The sequence below is a fragment of the Oncorhynchus tshawytscha genome, linkage group LG01, assembly GCF_018296145.1.
Source record: "Oncorhynchus tshawytscha isolate Ot180627B linkage group LG01, Otsh_v2.0, whole genome shotgun sequence".
In the NCBI taxonomy this organism is placed as follows: Eukaryota; Metazoa; Chordata; class Actinopteri; order Salmoniformes; family Salmonidae; genus Oncorhynchus; species Oncorhynchus tshawytscha.
Genome location: NC_056429.1, coordinates 31,583,757 through 31,601,756, shown reverse-complemented (window position 1 = coordinate 31,601,756; position 18,000 = coordinate 31,583,757). Strand labels below are relative to the sequence as shown.

Sequence of the window (18,000 nt, the reverse complement as noted above, 5' to 3'; positions counted from 1 at the left end):
TGTGCTCCGGGCATGTGCTGACCATCTGGCAGGTGTCTTCAGTGACATTTTCAACATTTCCCTGATTGAGTCTGTAATACCAACATGCTTCAAGCAGACCACCATAGTCCCTGTGTCCAAGAACACAAAGGCAACCTGCCTAAATGACTACAGACCCGTAGCACTCACATCCGTAGCCATGAAGTGCTTTGAAAGGCTGGTAATAGCTCACATCAACACCATTATCCCAGAAACGCTAGACTCACTCCAATCTGCATACCGCCCAAAAAGATCCACAGATGATGTAATCTCTTTTGCACTCCACACTGCCCTTTCCCACCTGGACAAAAGGAACACCTACGTGAGAATGCTGTTCATTGACTACAGCTCAGCGTTCAACAACATAGTACCCTCAAAGCTCATCACCAAGCTAAGGATCCTGGGACTAAACACCTCCCTCTGCAACTGGATCCTGGACTTCCTGACAGGCCGCCCCCAGGTGGTGAGGATAGGTAGCAACACATCTGCCACGCTGATCCTCAACACTGGAGCTCCCCAGGGGTGCGTGCTCCGTCCCCTCCTGTACTCCCTGTCCATTAAGTTTGCTGACCCATTAAGGTTGCATCACTGCCTGGTACGGAAATTGCTCGGGCTCCGAACGCAAGGCACTTCAGAGGGTAGTGCGTACGACCCAGTACATCACTGGGGCAAAGCTGCCTGCCATCCAGGACCTCTACACCAGGCGATGTCAGAGGAAGGCCCTAAAAATTGTCAAAGACCCCAGCCACCCCAATCATAAACTGTTCTCTCTACTACCACATGGCAAGTGGTACCGGAGTGCCAAGTCTAGGACAAAAAGGCTTCTCAACAGTTTTTAGCCCCAAGCCATAAGACTCCTGAACAGGTAACCAAATGGTTACCTGGACTATTTGCATTGCGTGCCCCCCCCAACCCCCTTTTTACTCTGCTGCTACTCTCTGTTTATCTTATATGCATAGTCACTTTAACTATACATTCATGTACATACTACCTAAATTGGCCCGACCAACCAGTGCTCCCGCTATCTGCATTGTGTCCCACCACCTGCCAACCCCTCTTTTTACGCTTCTGCTACTCTCTGTTAATCATATATGCATAGTCACTTTAATGATACCTACATGTACATACTACCCAATAAGCTTGACTAACAGGTGTCTGTATGTAGCCTTGCTACTCTTTTTTCAAATGTCTTTTTACTGTTGTTTTATTTCTTTATTTACCTACACACACACACACACACACACACACACACCTTTTTTCACACCAATGGTTAGAGCCTGTAAGTAAGCATTTCACAGTAAGGTCTACACATGTATTCGGCGCACGTGACAAATAAACTTTGATTTGATTTAACTATTCAGCATGATACATGTGGTGCAAAAATGTATTTAATTTACATATATATATTTTATTTTTTGACATACAATGATGTGCTCAATTTATAAATTTAATCAATATATGCTGGACATATATGTAAATATATGTTTAATTCCCCGCATATATGTACATACAAATTTTCTCTGGGTACTCACATTTTTGTCTGGGTAAGCACATTGACCATCGATCCGGTTATACAGCCAGACCTAAACCATGCCTCTCTTATCTCGCTTCAGCCAATGGGGAGTGGAGGAGGCTCGGTTTAGGAATAACTTGGACATTTTAATAGTGCTAGAGAGCAAGCAAGCGAAAATCACTCAGATGCATGCCACTACACTGACGGGAGTATAAGAAAGCATTGCACTGACTCGAGTGCACAGTGCTCCAAGTGAGTCTCTCCAATCAAATTTAAAAACAAATAGAAAAGAAGATCATTTGTTTTTTTTTGACGAGGAGGGGAAAACAACCAGCTATTAGTGCATGCATGCGTTGTTTATTCTATGGAACATCATAAATAAACTATTTTATACCTGGAAAAACACAAGATTCACCTGCAGAAGGTGACATTTGTTTTCCTTCGTTGGAACGAGCGACGCGCGCTTGTTCGACTGTCCGGTGCGCTGTGTTGCCTTCTCCTTCCTTTGGATTTTACACCATCGAGGGTACCCACTGATTCGGTGAGAGAGGGATCCAGCCATTCAGGTGGATGTCGCTCACTTTGCTCATTCATCATCTTTCCGTGCCCTTAAAGCGTATGCGCATCTGACCCAGTGAAAATAGTTTTTTCTCGTTTGGTCTCCTGTGCATTGTGCTGATAACAACTTCACCTTCTGGTCTACCAGGGAGACATTGTAACAACTTCAGTGATCAGCTTAGTACAACACAGCTTGCAGAATCAGGTAAACAATAATTTACTAATGTATGAAAATACAATAGCCTATTAAATGCAGTCAATTTGACACCTTTGTAGAAATTGCTATTTACCTAATTATATGAAGTAGGCTGTGTATTGATGGGAAAACATTGAACATTTACAGTACACATTATACTATAGTATTTAAATTGCATCATGGTAATTCAGGAGATCATCTTAAAAGGACATCATTTTAAAAGCCTACTTGATTATTGAAACATGTCAGGGAGACTACAGTAAAGCAGAAGGTCAAGAAATAACAAGGTCCTGAACCTACAGTATTTCACTAAGATCAAACACACACGCAGTGACAACATGTAAGCCTCTGTATATTATTCTCATTCCAACACACACTCATCCCCCTCTCTAACATCTAACATCTAACCATCCTTTCTGTCTCCATTCTTTCCTCCAGGACACTGGGAGAGAAGTTTGGGGAGAATGAAGAGTCGTCGGGTGCGGGGGAAGCATGAGTGGCCGGTGTATCACTGTTAGACGGGCGGCTCTGATGGTTCTATGGGAGTGTACAACTCTAAGCCTCCTCCAGTGCTGGGTGGTAGTGGCGGCGGCCGCAGGGGCCAGCCGTACTGGAGTTGGGGCCGCTGCAGATGCAGGGGGCTCCAGCAATGCCACGGGGCCCTTTGCCTGGCTCCTGTCTGACAAAGGGCCCTTTCATCACTCCCAGGAGTTTTCTGATTTTACGGAGCGCTACCAGCAAGGATTCACCACCAAGTACACGATATACAGGTGAGTCTGGCTGAGGGAATTAATTAAAGATGGCTGCAAGGTTAAGTGATATACGTGTGAGATCATCAAGAGTTTGTTGAGCAGCAAGGTTCAGTGTAAAATTGACACTATGCTTTAGAGATACCTGTAAAGGTGAAATTGCTGCATGTGAGATTGTTTGTATTACAAAACAAATTGCTTTAGCCTTGCACCTACCTACGCTGGCATGTACCTCTAGTTTCAAAATAATGGGAAGGGCGAGGCAGTTTGCAAAGTCTAACAGAGTAGCCTCATATATCGTAGCTCACATCCAGTGGTCTTCATCAATAGCATGTGCTGCTCTGACTACTGACAAGGTCAGGGGTTGAATACTGGGGTTGTTTGATGTAGTGAGTGCTTGTCGCTTTGTCTCCTGTCCATACCCATAGTTTGTAGTTGCTTTTTTCCATTCAGATGCAGGGCGTGCTCATGAGTGTTTGTGCGGTGTGTCCCAGGTGCAATTGTGTGTGCGTGTGCCAGGTCATATGAATAGTGTTGAGTGTGATGTTGTTGGGCATGGCATAGCTGGAACAGCATAGTGGATGATACCAGCTGAAGGGTCCTAATTGACACACACTGGTGTTTGGCAGCCGGCTGAGGTGACACGGCCAGGCACAGATGGGGAATGTAACACTGCACTGGTTACTCTGATCTCTCTGTCTATCTGATCAGTATATTTATCCATCTGTCTTTCTGTCTCCCTCCCCGTTCTCTGGCTCTGTGTACCTTCCCCAACACACACTCTCTGTCTTACACTCTCACACTCGTGAATATTCTCCAGTGTTCCAGTGACCTTTTTAAGTCGGGACCAGGGAAAGGGAGTCAAGAGGAGTGTGATAGTGTTAACTCTCCCTCTCGCTCTGTCTCGGTGCCTTACTCCCCCCTGCCGGTGACTCTTAGCGCAGAGAACATTGGTGCCTCTGCCACACTGCCTACTCTGGAAGTGAAAGAGGAATAGTGTCTTGGCATTGCAACACCTCAGTAATTCTCATCCCTTATCGGGGATAAACTCTCCCTTCTCATGTCATAAACATAGTTATTTTAATTAAGATAAAAGTAGTACAGACTCTGAATTAACCATAGGAGTTGAATATTACTATGTAATATGTGCTTTTACATATTATATTATTATCTGTCTTTTGTATCCACATTGTTGTGTTGTTATGTTTGTGGTTGAGCCTATATAATGTGAGACAAAGACACCCTGAATCGACTAAAGCTTTGAATGGAATATTTTTGATGACATTCCTCACCCAGTCCAGGGATAGTGTAGTAGCTGTGGGTATTTGTCGAGAGCAGGGATTACTTTGGTGCTGTGACAGATTAGCTTTGTGACTGTCGGCCAAAACATGCCAACTCCTATACCATACAAATGTACAAAATTGGTAGAATTAACCAAGAGCTACTGTATTTAATTTCCTTTCATTTGTGTACATATCACCACACTTTAATTCTGACCATCGTCTCAGCTGAAAATGACCTTCACTCTGGTTGATCTAAGAAGTGATTGTGTGTAATTAGGGAGTAATTGCTGTTTAATTAGATACACAACCATGTTTGTTAGGAAGAGGCACACAGCCTTGATAAACCCCTACAAGATTGAATCATACACTAAATAGTAATGGGGATATGAATGGTAAATGTAACTCTGCATGCCACCGCCTTTACAAAAAAAAACACATGAAAAAAGTCACGTGAAAGAAAATGTGGTTTTAGGACACGTGATAATATATGTTCTTGTGTCATTTTCACCAGTTAGACATGTGGTTTTGGGACACAAATTAAGTTTCATATATTTGTTTTTCACGTTTTTGCCTCATAAAACAAATCAGACAGTGAATTTTTTTCTCTATGTTTATTTTTAACACTTCCCGCTACATCTAGTCTTCCATCCAAGGACCGACCAGGACCAACCCTGCTTAACTTCAGAGGAAAACCAGCAGTGGGATGCAGGAATGAATGTGCCAAAACTTGCAAAAGGAAAAAAGGCAGCGAAATCAAAACCAGGGTAACATAACCAAAGATAGGGAAAATTGTGTCATTTTTCTTATCACATTATCATAACAAAAGTAAAAAATATATATAAAAAAATAACATTGGTATCCAGTTATGAGAGGGGGAAAAAAATCTATTATTTCCTTTTTATTTCCTATTTTGTTTCACTATCAGTACTTTGGGTTTTACGTTTTGCTTTCCATATCATTAATTTTGTTTGAAATACTAAGAATTTTGTCATCGACTTCAGAAATCTTGCTTGATATTAATGGCACAAACGTAACTCACTCACTAGAGGATTGCACCATATAATAACACAATTACTTTATTACACTATTACTCCTACCACAGTTTCAGTAGGGAGCTAAGATATGTGGCTGGAGAAATGCAACCACTCTCAAATCCATAGACTACGCTATTGGATGCAAAGACTGACCATACATGAAATAAACCTTTTAGTTTTAAGCATGTTTGTAGGCTGATTGTTTACACTTACTTTGTTTACAAACATTGAAGTAAAACAAGCTTATATTTGGGGTTCTGATGGGGTATGAAAGTTGAACTAAACTCATGAGGCCTTTATACATTTTTTCTTCAAGAAGCAATGTGTTGATATTGTTATCAGCTAATCCCTACCATTGTGTTGCAGAGTTGTCATAATGCTTCAGCAAATGTACATTACACCGGGGTGTCAGTAGGCACAATTTAAGTAACCTAATATATGTCCCTTTAACTGAATGCTTTTACTGATCCTACAGCTATTGTATGCAGTAATCATGCGCCTAGATGTATACTGTTAGCACTAAGCCGGTGTGCCCTAGGAGGAAGTCCACTGTGAGCAGTTCACCCTGCACTAACATACAAAAACATGAGCACTTCTACTGCTGCTGAGCTTCCCAGTAAAGCAATGAAAGCAAGTAAGCATCCCAGAAGAAAAGTGCTCAAAATAGCTCACATTAATATATGTAGCTTAAGAAACAAGGTTCATGAATAATTTGCTAGTAAAAGATGACATTCATATTCTATATTCTGACTATCTCTGAAACTCACTTAGATAATACATTTGACAATATAGTGGTGGCAATACAAGGTTATAACATTTATAGACAATAGATATATGCCAATGGTGGATGTGTTGCTGTTTATATTCAGAACCACATTACTGTAAAGATTAGAGAGGATCTCATGTCAAATACTTACTTCTTACTTCTAATTAGTTAGAAGTAATATGGCTACAGGTTAAACGTCCTCACCTAATTCCCATTCTGATGGGAAGCTGCTATAGACCACCATGTTCTAACAGTCAGTATCTGGATATGTGTGAAATGCTTGAAAATGTGTGTGATACCAACAGAGAGGTATATTTTCTGGGTTATTTAAATATTGATTGGCTTTCATCAAGCTGCCCATTCAAGAAAAAGCTTCAAACTGTAATTAGTGCCTGCAACCTGGTTCATGTTATCAGTCAACCTACCAGGGTAGTTACAAACAGCACAGGAATGAAATCATCAACATGTATTGATCGCATCTTTACTAATGCTGCAGAAATTAGCTTGAAAGCATTATCCAGATTCATCGGATGTAGTGATCACAATATAGTAGCCATATCTAGGAAAACCAAAGTTCAAAGGCTGGGCCAAATATAGTAAATAAGAGGTCATACAGTTTTGTAGTGATTCCTATGTTACTAAAGAATATCTGTTGGTCTGTGGTGAGTAAAGATGAGCAAACAGGCACTGCACTTGACACATTTATGAAATTGCTTATTCCAGTCGCTAATACAGTGCCTTACGAAAGGTATTCATCCCCCTTGGGGTTTTTCCTATTTTGTTGCATTACAACCTGTAATTTAAATACATTTTTATTTGGATTTCATGTAATGGACATACACAAAGAAGTCCAAATTGGTGAAGTGAAAAAAAAAAAACTTGTTTCAAAACATAAAAAATAAAAAAAATGGAAAAGTGGTGCGTGTACTCACCGCCTTTGCTATGAAGCTCCTAATTAAGATCTGGTGCAACCAATTACCTTCAGAAGTCACATATTTGTTAGATTGCACACAGGTGGACTTTATTTAAGTGTCACATGACCTCAGTGAAAATATACACCTGTTCTGAAAGGCCCCAGTGTCTGCAACACCATTAAGCAAGGGGCACCACCAAGCAAGCGGCACCATGAAGACCATGGAGCTCTCCAACCAGGACGGGGACAAAGTTGTGGAGAATTACAGATCAGGGTTGGCTTAAAAATAAATATCAGAAACTTTGAGCATCCCACAGAGCATGATTAAATCCATTATAAAAAAATGGAAAGAATATGGCACCACAACAAACCTGCCAAGAGAGGACCAAGTGACAACAAAACTCACAGACCAGGCAAGGAGGGTATTAATCAGAGAGGCAACAAAGACACCAACAATAACCCTGAAGGATCTGCAAAGCTTCACAGCGGAGATGGGAGTGTCTGTCCATAAGACAACTTTTAACCGTACACTCCACAGAGCTGGGCTTTGCGGAAGAGTGGCCAGAAAAATACATTGCTTAAGAAAGAAATAAGCAAACATATTTTGTGTTTGTGGGAGATGTGGGCATGTGAGAGACTCCCCAAACATATGGAAGAAGGTACTCTGAGCTTTTTGGCAATGTCTGGCGCAAACCCAACAACTCTCATCACCCTGAGAACACCATTCCCATAGTGAAGCATGGTGGTGGCATCATCATGCTATGGGGACGTTTTTCATGGTCAGAATTGAAGGAATGATGGATGGCACTAAATACAGAGAAATTCTTGAGGGAAACCTGTTTCAGTCTTGCAAAGATTTTAAACTGGGACGGAGGTTCACCATCCAGCAGGACAATGACCCTAAGCATACTACTAAAGCAACACTCAAGTGGTTTAAGGGGAACATTTAAATGTCTTGGAATGGTCTAGTCAAAGCCCAGACCTCAATCCAATTGAGAATCTGTAGTATGACTTAAAGATTGCTGTGCACCAGTGGATCCCATCCAACTTGAAGGAGCTGGAGCAGTTTTGCCTTGAAGAATGGGCAAAAATCCCAATGGCTAGATATGCCAAGCTTATAGAGACATGCCTCAAGAGACTTGCAGCTGTAATTGCTGCAATAGGTGGCTCTACAAAGTATTGACTTTGGGCGGCGAAATGTTATGCACGCTCAAGTTCTGTTTTTTTGTCTTATTTCTTGTTTGTTTCACAATAAAACATATTTTTCATCTTCAAAGTGGTATGCATGTTGTGTAAATCAAATGATACAAACTCCCTCCCCAAATATCTATTTTAATTCCAGGTTGTAAGGCAACAAAATAGTAAAAATCCCAAGGTGGGTGAATTCTTTCTCAAGCCACTGTAAGCATGCACCCATTAAGAAAATGACTGTAAAACTGTTAAATCCCCATGTCTTGATGAGGAATTAAAAAATTGTATGGTTGGGAGAGATGAGGCAAAAGGAATGGCAAATAAGTCTGGCTGCATAACCGATTGGCAAACTTAGTGCAAATTGAGAAATCATGTGACTAAACTGAATAAAAAGAAGAAGAAACTAAACTATGAAACCAAGATAAATAAAATGAAGAATGATTGTAAAAAGCTTTGGAGCACCTTCAATGAAATTCCGGGATAAAAGGCTCCATCATTCATTGAAACAGATGGCTCATTCATCACAAAACCAACTGATATTGCCAACTACTTTAATGATTTTTTTCATTGGCAGGATTATCAGACATGCCAGCAACAAATTCTGACTCTACACATGCACGTATATCTGACCAAAGTATGATTGACAAGCATTGTAATTTTAAATTCTGTAATGTTAATGTGGAAGAGGTGAAAAATGATTGTTGTCAATGAACAATGACAAGCCACCGGGGTCTGACAACTTGGATGGAAAATTACAGAGCATAATAGCGGACAATATTGCCACTCCTATTTGCCACATCTTCAATTTAAGCCTACTAGAAGGTGTGTGCCTGCAGGCTTGGAGGGAAGCAAAATTAATTCCAATACCTAAGAATAGTAAAGCCCCCTTTACTGGCTCAAAAAGCAGACCAATCAGCTTGTTACCAACCCTTAGTAAACTTTTGTAAAAAATTGTATTTGACCAGATACAATGCTATTTTACAGTAAACAAATTGACAGCAAACTTTCAGCATGCTTATAGAGAACGGCATTCAACAAGCACAGCACTTACACAAATGACTGATGATTAGCTGAGAGAAATTGATGATAAAAAGATTGTGTGGGCTGTTTTGTTAGCCTTTGACATTATCGATCATAATCTGCTGCTGGCAAAACATATGTGTTATAGCAATATGCATGTCAATATCTGGGCTGAAAGTGGAGGAGAGATTGACTTCATCACTGCTTGTATTCATGAGAAGTGTTGACATGTTGAACTGTCTGAACTACTGGCATACAGCTCGGACACCCATGCATACCCCACAAGAGGTCTCTTTACAGTCCCCATGTCCTGAACAGACTATAGAAGGTGCACAGTACTAAATAGAGCCAGGACTACATGGAACTTTGTTCCACATGAAGTAACTCATGCGCTAGCAGTAAAAATAAAATTTAAAAAACAGATTAAAAAAAACATCTTATGGAACAGCGGAGACTGTAAAGCAACACAAACATAGGTGCATACACACACACATGATAGCATACACACTATACACACACATACACATGGATTTTGTACTGTATATATGTGGTAGTGGTGGAGTCGAGGCCTGAGGGCACACAGTCTGAATGTATGGTAATGTTTTTAAAATTGTATAAACTGCCTTAATTTTGCTGGACCCCCATAAGAGTAGCTGCTGTCTTGGCTAATAGGGATCCATAATAAATACAAATACAAAATGTATAAGTTAAAAAATATATTATGTAGAAACAAAGTATTGCCCCTTTAACAGGCAGTGACCTTCATACTACAAAAGTATGTGGTCACCTGCTCATCGCACAGCTCATTCCAAAATCATGGGCATTTATATGGAGTTGGATGCTATAACAGCCCACTCTTCTGGGAAGGATTTCCGCTAGATGTTGGAACATTGCTGTGGGGACTTGCTTCCTTTCAGCCACAAGAGCATTAGTGAGGTCGATCACTGATATTGCTTCCAGAGACAGTTTTGAACTCTGTAGTGAGTGTTGCAACCGAGGACAGATCATTTTTATGCGCTAGGCTCTTCAGCACTCGATTGTCTCGTTCTGTGAGCTTGTGTGGCCTACCATTTCTCTTCTGAGCCGTTGTTGCTCCAAGACATTTCAACTTTACAATAACAGCACTTACCGTTGACCGGGGCATCTCTAGCCGGGCAGAAATTTGATGAACTGACTTGTTGGAAAGTTGGCATCCTATGATGGTGCCACGGTGAAAGTCACTGCGGCAGTATGGGCCATTCTACTGTCAATGTTTGTCTGTGGAGATTGCATGGCTGTGTGCTTGATTTCAGACACCTGTCAGCAATGGGTGTGGCTAAAGTAGGCGAATCCACTAATTTGAAGGGGTGTCCACATTTTGGCCATGTAGTGTATGTCTCCATTTGAATGTGATCCATTAACCTGACCCACAAAATGTATTCATTGCACTGTTCTGTGAATGTCCCGCAAAATTGTTCCCTTGTCTCACATTTGGACATTTTAGATGTGGTCACCCTAATTCTACCGGTGGAAACATTGTTTCTGCCACATATTAACACCATCTTTGCACATGTGATGAGAATAACATTATTTGACATGCATATGTGAAAATCACATGTGGAAATGTACATCTGCAATTCCACAGTTTTTTGACATGTAAAATGGCAAATGTGATTTTCACATGTGAAACAGCAATTCAAATGAGGGGAAAATATGTTATTCTCCTTGCATGTGAAAACGTGGTGCTAACAGGTGAACTATTTTTTCACTGTTTTAAATTTAAGCTCGACATGTGAAAACAACTTTTGTTTTTTTATTAGGGATGTCCTTCTATGGCAACAGCCACTCCTCATTGCCTATATAATATAATACTATATTGTCTTTCAAGAGGGACATCATTTTCAGACTCCTTAAAATCACCAAACATAGTCACACATCCATGTTCCAGTCACATAACATTTACTACTTCAAATGGTTAATATGTAGACTCATGATGTACTGCGGAGCATGACCTCTTCTCTGCCTCAGGACAGTAACAGTAGCGTTTCCCTGTAGCTCGGGGAGTCATGACAGGGAGCTCATAGAGCACAGGGCTTATTGTTCCTGACAAATGCGTGATTGGGGGAAGTTATATGGGGCAGAGGTCGGTGGTGGTGTCTCCGCTGCCATGTCCACAGCCATTGCCTGTGTGTGTGTTTGTTTGTGGAGCAGAGGTCTGTGGTAGCATTTATTTCAGATCCTGAGCTTTGTGTCGGTGGTGACAGAGCTTTCATTCTCAAGGACAGCTGAGTGAGGAGTGTTGATGGCACTCTGGTCCAGAAATGTAGCCGATACAGTACATTCATTCTTTGTAACAATTAGGTCTTTCATTGCTTTAAACTAGTACCTAGTTCATCTTGATCATGTGCTGTTCCATATCATTCAATCAATCAATCAATCAAATGTATTTATAAAGCCCTTTTTATATCAGCCAATGTCACAAAGTGCTATGCAGAAACCCAGCCTAAAACCCCAAACAGCAAGCAATGCAGATGTAGAAGCACGATGGCTAGGAAAAATTCCATAGAAAGGCAGGAACCTAGGAAGATACCTAAATAAGAACCAGGCTCTGAGTGGTGGCCAGTCCTATTCTGGCTGTGCCGGGTTGAGATTATAACAGTACATGGCCAAGATGTTCATAGATGACCAGCAGGGACAAATAATAATAATAATCACAGTGGTTGTAGAGGTTGCAACAGGTCAGCACCTCAGGAGTAAATGTCAGTTGGCTTTTCATAGCTAAGCATTCAGAGTTAGACAGCAGGTGTGGTAGAGAGAGAGAGTTGAAAACAGCAGGTCCGGGACAAGGTAGCACATCCGGTGAACAGATCAGGTTTCCATAGGCAGAACAGTTGAAACTGGAGCAGCAGCACGACCAGGTGGTCTGGGGACAGCAAGGAGTCATCAGGCCAGGTAGTCCTGGGTGATGGTCCCAGGGCTCAGGTCCTCTGGGAGGGGAGGAAGAGGGAGAGAGAATTAGATGGAGCATACTTAAATTCACACAGGACACCGGATAAGACAAGAAAAATACTCCAGATATAACAGACTGACTCTAGCCTCCCGCCACAAACTATTGCAGCATAAATACTGAAGGCTGAGACAGGAGGGGTCGGGAGAAACTGAGGCCCCGTCCGACGATACCACCAGACAGGGCCAACCAGGCAGGATATAACCCCACCCACTTTGTCAACCACAGCTGCCATACCACTAGAGAGATATCTTCAACAACCAACTTACTACCCTGAGACAAAGCTGAGTATAGGCAACAAAGATCTTCCCCAAGGCACGAACCCAAGAAGCCAAACCCGGACAGGAAGATCATGTCGGTGACTCAATCCACTCAAGTGACGCACCCCTCCTAGGTACGGGATGGAAGAGCACCAGTAAGCCAGTGACTCGTAATAGGATTAGAGGCAGAGAATCCCGATGGAGAGAGGGGAACCGGCCTGGCAGAGACTGCAAGGGTGGTTCATCTCTCCAGTGCCTTTCCGTTCATCTTCACACCCCTGGGCCAGACTACACTCAATCATAGGATATACTGAAGAGATGAGTCTTCAATAAAGACTTAAAGGTTGAGACCGAGTCTGCGTCTCTCACGTGGATAGGCAGACCATTCCATAAAAATGTTGCTCTATAGGAGAAAGCCCTGCCTCCAGCTTTTTGCTTTGAAATTAAAGGGACAATTAGGAGGCCTGCGTCTTGTGTCTGTAGTGTAAGGTATGTACGCAGGGCCAGCCCTCCCATTAGGTTAGATTAGGCCGCCGCCAACGGAGGCCCCTAAATTTGAGGTAGAATTTTGACAATTGGCTGCCGCCCTCCGGTTCCCCTGATCGTCAACGACACCACCCGCGGCACCCCAGTTACCAGCTCATAGAGTTGCTGCAGTCCTACCACCCCCACTCCATTCCCACTTCTCCCAAAATTCACTCCACTATCCTTGGTAGCTATGGTGATGTGTGTGTTTAATGGGATTATCCAATTGTGAAACAATTATCCAATTATGAAACAAAAATGAGTCTGACAAATAAATTATTGTATTTTTTTGTGTGTGACAAAGACGATTAGTGATTTAAGGCAGTAGCCTAACCTAGCCTGTTAACGTTAGCTGTCTACTACTAGTCGATAAAATTTTAACTAAATGTAATCTATGGAGATTTTAAATAATTTGCAACCACGTTTTAGAGACAAAAATTATCAGGAAGCGAATAGTTTAAAAAACTATGAGTAAAGAGGCACAATCTCTAAACCCAAGAAATTTGCTGGGGAAATGTATCAGTGTGCAGCAATGTCCATCAGCCTGTCTGGAGAATGACAAGCCTCCTAGGAGAGGCCATTAATTTGCCGAGAAAGACAAGCCCCCTGATTCTAGCAGCGAAGAGGGCAAACCGGAGGAGTCCTAGCCATGCACTTCCACCGATGATGACAGCTCTCTGGCTGAACAGGTGGTCACCAGGCCTAACCACACTTTAAAACAATGCCGGCGAAGACCCTACTATCTTGGACCCAGACTGAGATTCATCGCTCCCCGTCCCCGATGACAGTGGTGGTGCTGCTGCTGCTAAATCCAACTCCCAGACCGAAAACATAAAAGATCCCGGGGAGTGGCCAAAATATATGAATGTCTCTTTACGGGATATGTTAGTGCAGGCTGAGCCACATCAGGATAAGGAGGGGAATTTCCCAAGAGATGAAGGGCAGTGAAAGTTTTTGTTTGCTCACTACAATAGGAGGATGGCGAACGGGGAGAGAGTGAAGAGACCAAGGCTTGTCTATTCCAAGAAAAGTGATGCAGCCATCTATTTTTGCTGCAAACTTTTGTCACACAAGTGCAAATCTGCGCTGGTCAGGGATAGAACCAGGGACTGGAAGAATCAGTGACACCTCCTCAGTTTGCATGATAAGTCGCATGACCACCTAGATAGTTTCCAGAGGTTGAAGGAGCTGGAGATCAGGCTGGTGTCCAAGCAGACCCAGATGATTTGATTTAAGGACCATAGACAGCTACCGAGAGCTAACATCGCTGACTGCAATGCAGCACAAGAGCAGAGGAAATATGCCACTCTAGGTTAGACAAAATAAATAAATGCTGATGTTGGACAATCAAATTCGACATGTAAATAAATAAAATTCGTTAAGGCTGGGTCATTGACATAAAGCTAATTTTACACTGCTCTAGTTGAATGAGGCCCACAATGCATTTATGAAAGCACTTGTTTCCAAAGCTCAAATGATCTTACATTGTTTTAGAGTTCTACAGGAATATTAAAATATATGTTAAATATGTTATATAAAAGTAATTTTTGTCTCGCTTAGGGTGGCAGAATGTCCAGGGCCGGTGTTGTGCCAAAAATCTCCCCCGTCAGAATTCTCCCCCCCATTTGCGTTGAGATTTCTGCTCTTCACTCCATTGTCAGTTTAGCCTACATTTCACAATCTTAGTAGCAGAAAGCTTTTTAAAATTTGTGTCCTTCAAGGCAGCTGTCAATGATCACGTTAGGCTGCGTTTCATTTTATTTTTTTATGGTGGTTTGATTGCGGGGGAGGCACTACACCGGCCTGTATGTACGGCAGGACCAAATCGGAGAAATAGGTAGGAGCATGCCCATGTAATGCTTTGTAGGTTAGCAGTAAAACCTTGAAATCAGCCCTAGCCTTCTCTCTTTCTAGTTACAAGGCAAAAATACAGATTAAGGCCTTCAATCAAACTGAGGACAGAGAAATATGTGTGCACCAGACTGGTCAAGGCTTTTTGCATACATGGCTGTGAGATGTAAGTTACACCAAAAAAATGTTTTAGGTTGTTTGGATGACCCACTTGCTGAGGTACAGGCATTGGGTCAATAGTTGGGTTGTTTTCTGTAAATACGGAAAGATTGGGCTATGGATATTTGACCCAGCCAGTGGGTTAATTCTCCTGCCCCAGTGTGTGAAGTCCACCAGAATGCTATTCTAGTTCTAGTTAGTGTGACTGAGGAGTGGAAAATGGCTAACGTTATTTCGACAGACAAATGGTGTTTTGGCTGACTGAAAACGGTAAGTAAAATGTTTTACTAATTATGAATTTTATTCAGGTTAAATAGGTTGTCCTATCATAATTAGGTTGCTAGCTTACTTTAGCTTGAGCGTTAGATAGTTAACTAATGAGCCATTTCCCGTGCTAATGTCTCTGGCTGTGTTAACGTTAGCTAGCTAGCTAAGGTTAGCCTCATGACCATGCTCGTGTCGCAAGTTTACTGAAGTGTTGTGGCAGAATATAACAAATGTACGGTTTTTGAAGACATTTGGCTAGCTAGCTAACTATGTGTTCACTCGATAGCTATGTTACCAAGCTAAGCTAGCTGGCTAGCTAGCTATGTTACCATAGCTAGAGTTGACTTATTCTCCATATGGGTTCATTTAACCAAGCTATTTGGCAGGCTTATATCATGCTTGCATGGTGATTGATTGAGTTAGTTAGAGTTACTGTACTGGTTTTCAATGGTTTCTGACAGTGGCAGCTGTGAATTTGAGGAGGATGGATGCAAATTCTGTTAGCTAGCTAACGTTAGTTTACATTAAATTTGATGTAGCCATGTTAGTTTAGCTAGCTATGTTTCTAACATTAATTTATTTATGTACTGAATGCAGAGGTCAAGGCCAATGAATGGACAGCTTTTCAAAGATACATTGAATGATTCGAACCTGGCCTCTTTGTTTCCAAAGTTTTAGGGTAAGTAAAACTGAAAAATTAATTTGAGAGTGGAGACAGAAGGGGGAAACAGATTTTCATTGACCCTGTGTAAAACAGCATCTACATCTTCCACATTGTCATCGATAACCAATAGTACAACCTTAATGGAAACTTAAAATACTTAACTTCAACAGAGCCTCTTAGAACCTTGCAGCCCCTTTGGGTCTAGATACATTACATGCACATCTACCCTAGATAGTCTGGCCATTTACCATACTTGCTTTATTGGTCATTTGCACAAATATTCTTTCACTGTGACCAACCTGACACACAACACACATATCACAGGCTGGGAGCAGCTCATAAGCACTTAGGGGTAAACTGCCTTGCTCAAGGGCACAACATCAGCAGGTAGTGTAGAGATATTGTAGTTGGTAACTCTGGCTGACGATCACTCCCTGCAGATTTCCCCGCAGGCATCTCAGGTGTTTGAAAAGGGGACTGCCTTTCTAACCTCAAAGCTTTGGCTCTCCCTATTAATTTTGCTCCTTCCTCAATCCCTTGCATTTTTCAACCAATTGACCTGGCTTATTAACATTTCCATCAAAGTATTTAATCTAGAAATGTGGGTGAAATTATCCCTTACAATCTCCCCATAGCGGTTAAGTCTAGCACTTAACTTAAGAGCTTTTGGCCATTAACTGATAGTTCGCTGTTTCGAATCCCTGAGCCAGCAAAGTGGAAAAATATGCCATTCTACCGTTGAGCAAGGCAGCTAACCCCCAACAACAACTGGCCCTGGACACCGAAGACGTGAATGTCGATTTAAGGCAGCCCGCTGCACCTCTGATTGGTCTGCCAGACACATTTTGGTTTAATGCATTCAGTTGTGCAGCTGATTAGGTACCCCCTTCCCTTTTAACTCATTCTTTTTCAGCAGAAGAGATGGACCAGGAAACACTCATGCTTTTGGACAATTCGACTATAGCCTGAAGGTAAAGGAGAACATAAAAGCATTTTTTATACACGGTGGGAGTTCCTCGGGACACAAATGTAAATACATATATGTTGTGGACACACCAAGATTGAACAGTAGCCGGGTCTTGCCAGGTACATATTGACATTTTTGCTGTGTTGTTTGAAAACGGATTGTTAGAAGGAATTTATAATTAATTGAATACTTTGTGCTCAAATGTGAGATGTGAGAGAGGGCAGCCCAGATAACCAAGTGGCTGAACAACATCTGGCTGGCAAATCAGGTTGCGCAGTACATGAAGGAGATTCCGATCCAGACAAGACAGAATGGGGCCAAGACAGTCGAGATTATCCAGGAGTATCCACATCTGCTGGATACTCCAGGCATGGTGTGTTCTTTTTTTTAACAAAAACATTAGATTTAAATCTTAATCTGTTTTCTGTGATTAACTAGCCTGGCTGACACCACCCACGTGACTCACAGCGCAGGGAGAGCTGTGACTAGTGATGCACCGATATGGCATTTTTTGGCCGATACCAATATCCAATATTTTCCTTGCCAAAAAAAACGATACCAATAACCGATATTAAACATTTGAGCGGCCTTTTAAGCATTCTAGTACAGTTAAATAGTTAACACACACACACATGGATGCAGCGTTCTAAGGCAATTCATCCCCAGTGCAAGAGGTGTCACTACAGTCCCAGGTTCAAATCCAGGCTCTATCACATTCGGCCGTGATTGGGAGTCCAATAAGGCGGCGCATAATTGGCCCAGCGTCATCTGGGTTTGGCCTGGGCAGGCCGTCATTGTAAATAAGAATTTGTTCTTAACTGACTTGCATAGTTAAATAAAGGTTAAACACACACACCACACTAACCCCAAAATTATTTTGTTGCCATTTTACCTATGTCCGCTTTACCAGTAAAGCATAATCAAAAACTATTTATTTCACTTACTTGCTGTGCTGTTTCGTTGTTCATTTCTTCAGTCATTTCATTCTCAACCAGGATTTTTATGGTACGCCTTTTGGGTCTTTGCGTGTCAAAAAAGATATGTGTCAAATAAGCTTGAAGACCAATCAGGATCTGAATA

The 18,000-nt window shown here is 41.8% G+C and overlaps 1 protein-coding gene across 1 annotated transcript in view; it reads left to right on the top strand.

Moving 5' to 3' along the window:
• The first annotated feature begins 1,721 nt into the window (after nt 1-1,721).
• LOC112249517 (BMP/retinoic acid-inducible neural-specific protein 3) overlaps nt 1,722-18,000 on the top strand; it is a 101,172-nt gene continuing 84,893 nt past the window's right edge. Inside the window, exons 1-2 of the mRNA XM_024419331.1 lie at nt 1,722-2,294; nt 2,724-3,055. Coding sequence (XP_024275099.1) covers nt 2,778-3,055 — 278 coding nt within the window. The 5' untranslated portion in view covers nt 1,722-2,294; nt 2,724-2,777. The remainder of the gene's footprint in view (nt 2,295-2,723; nt 3,056-18,000) is intronic.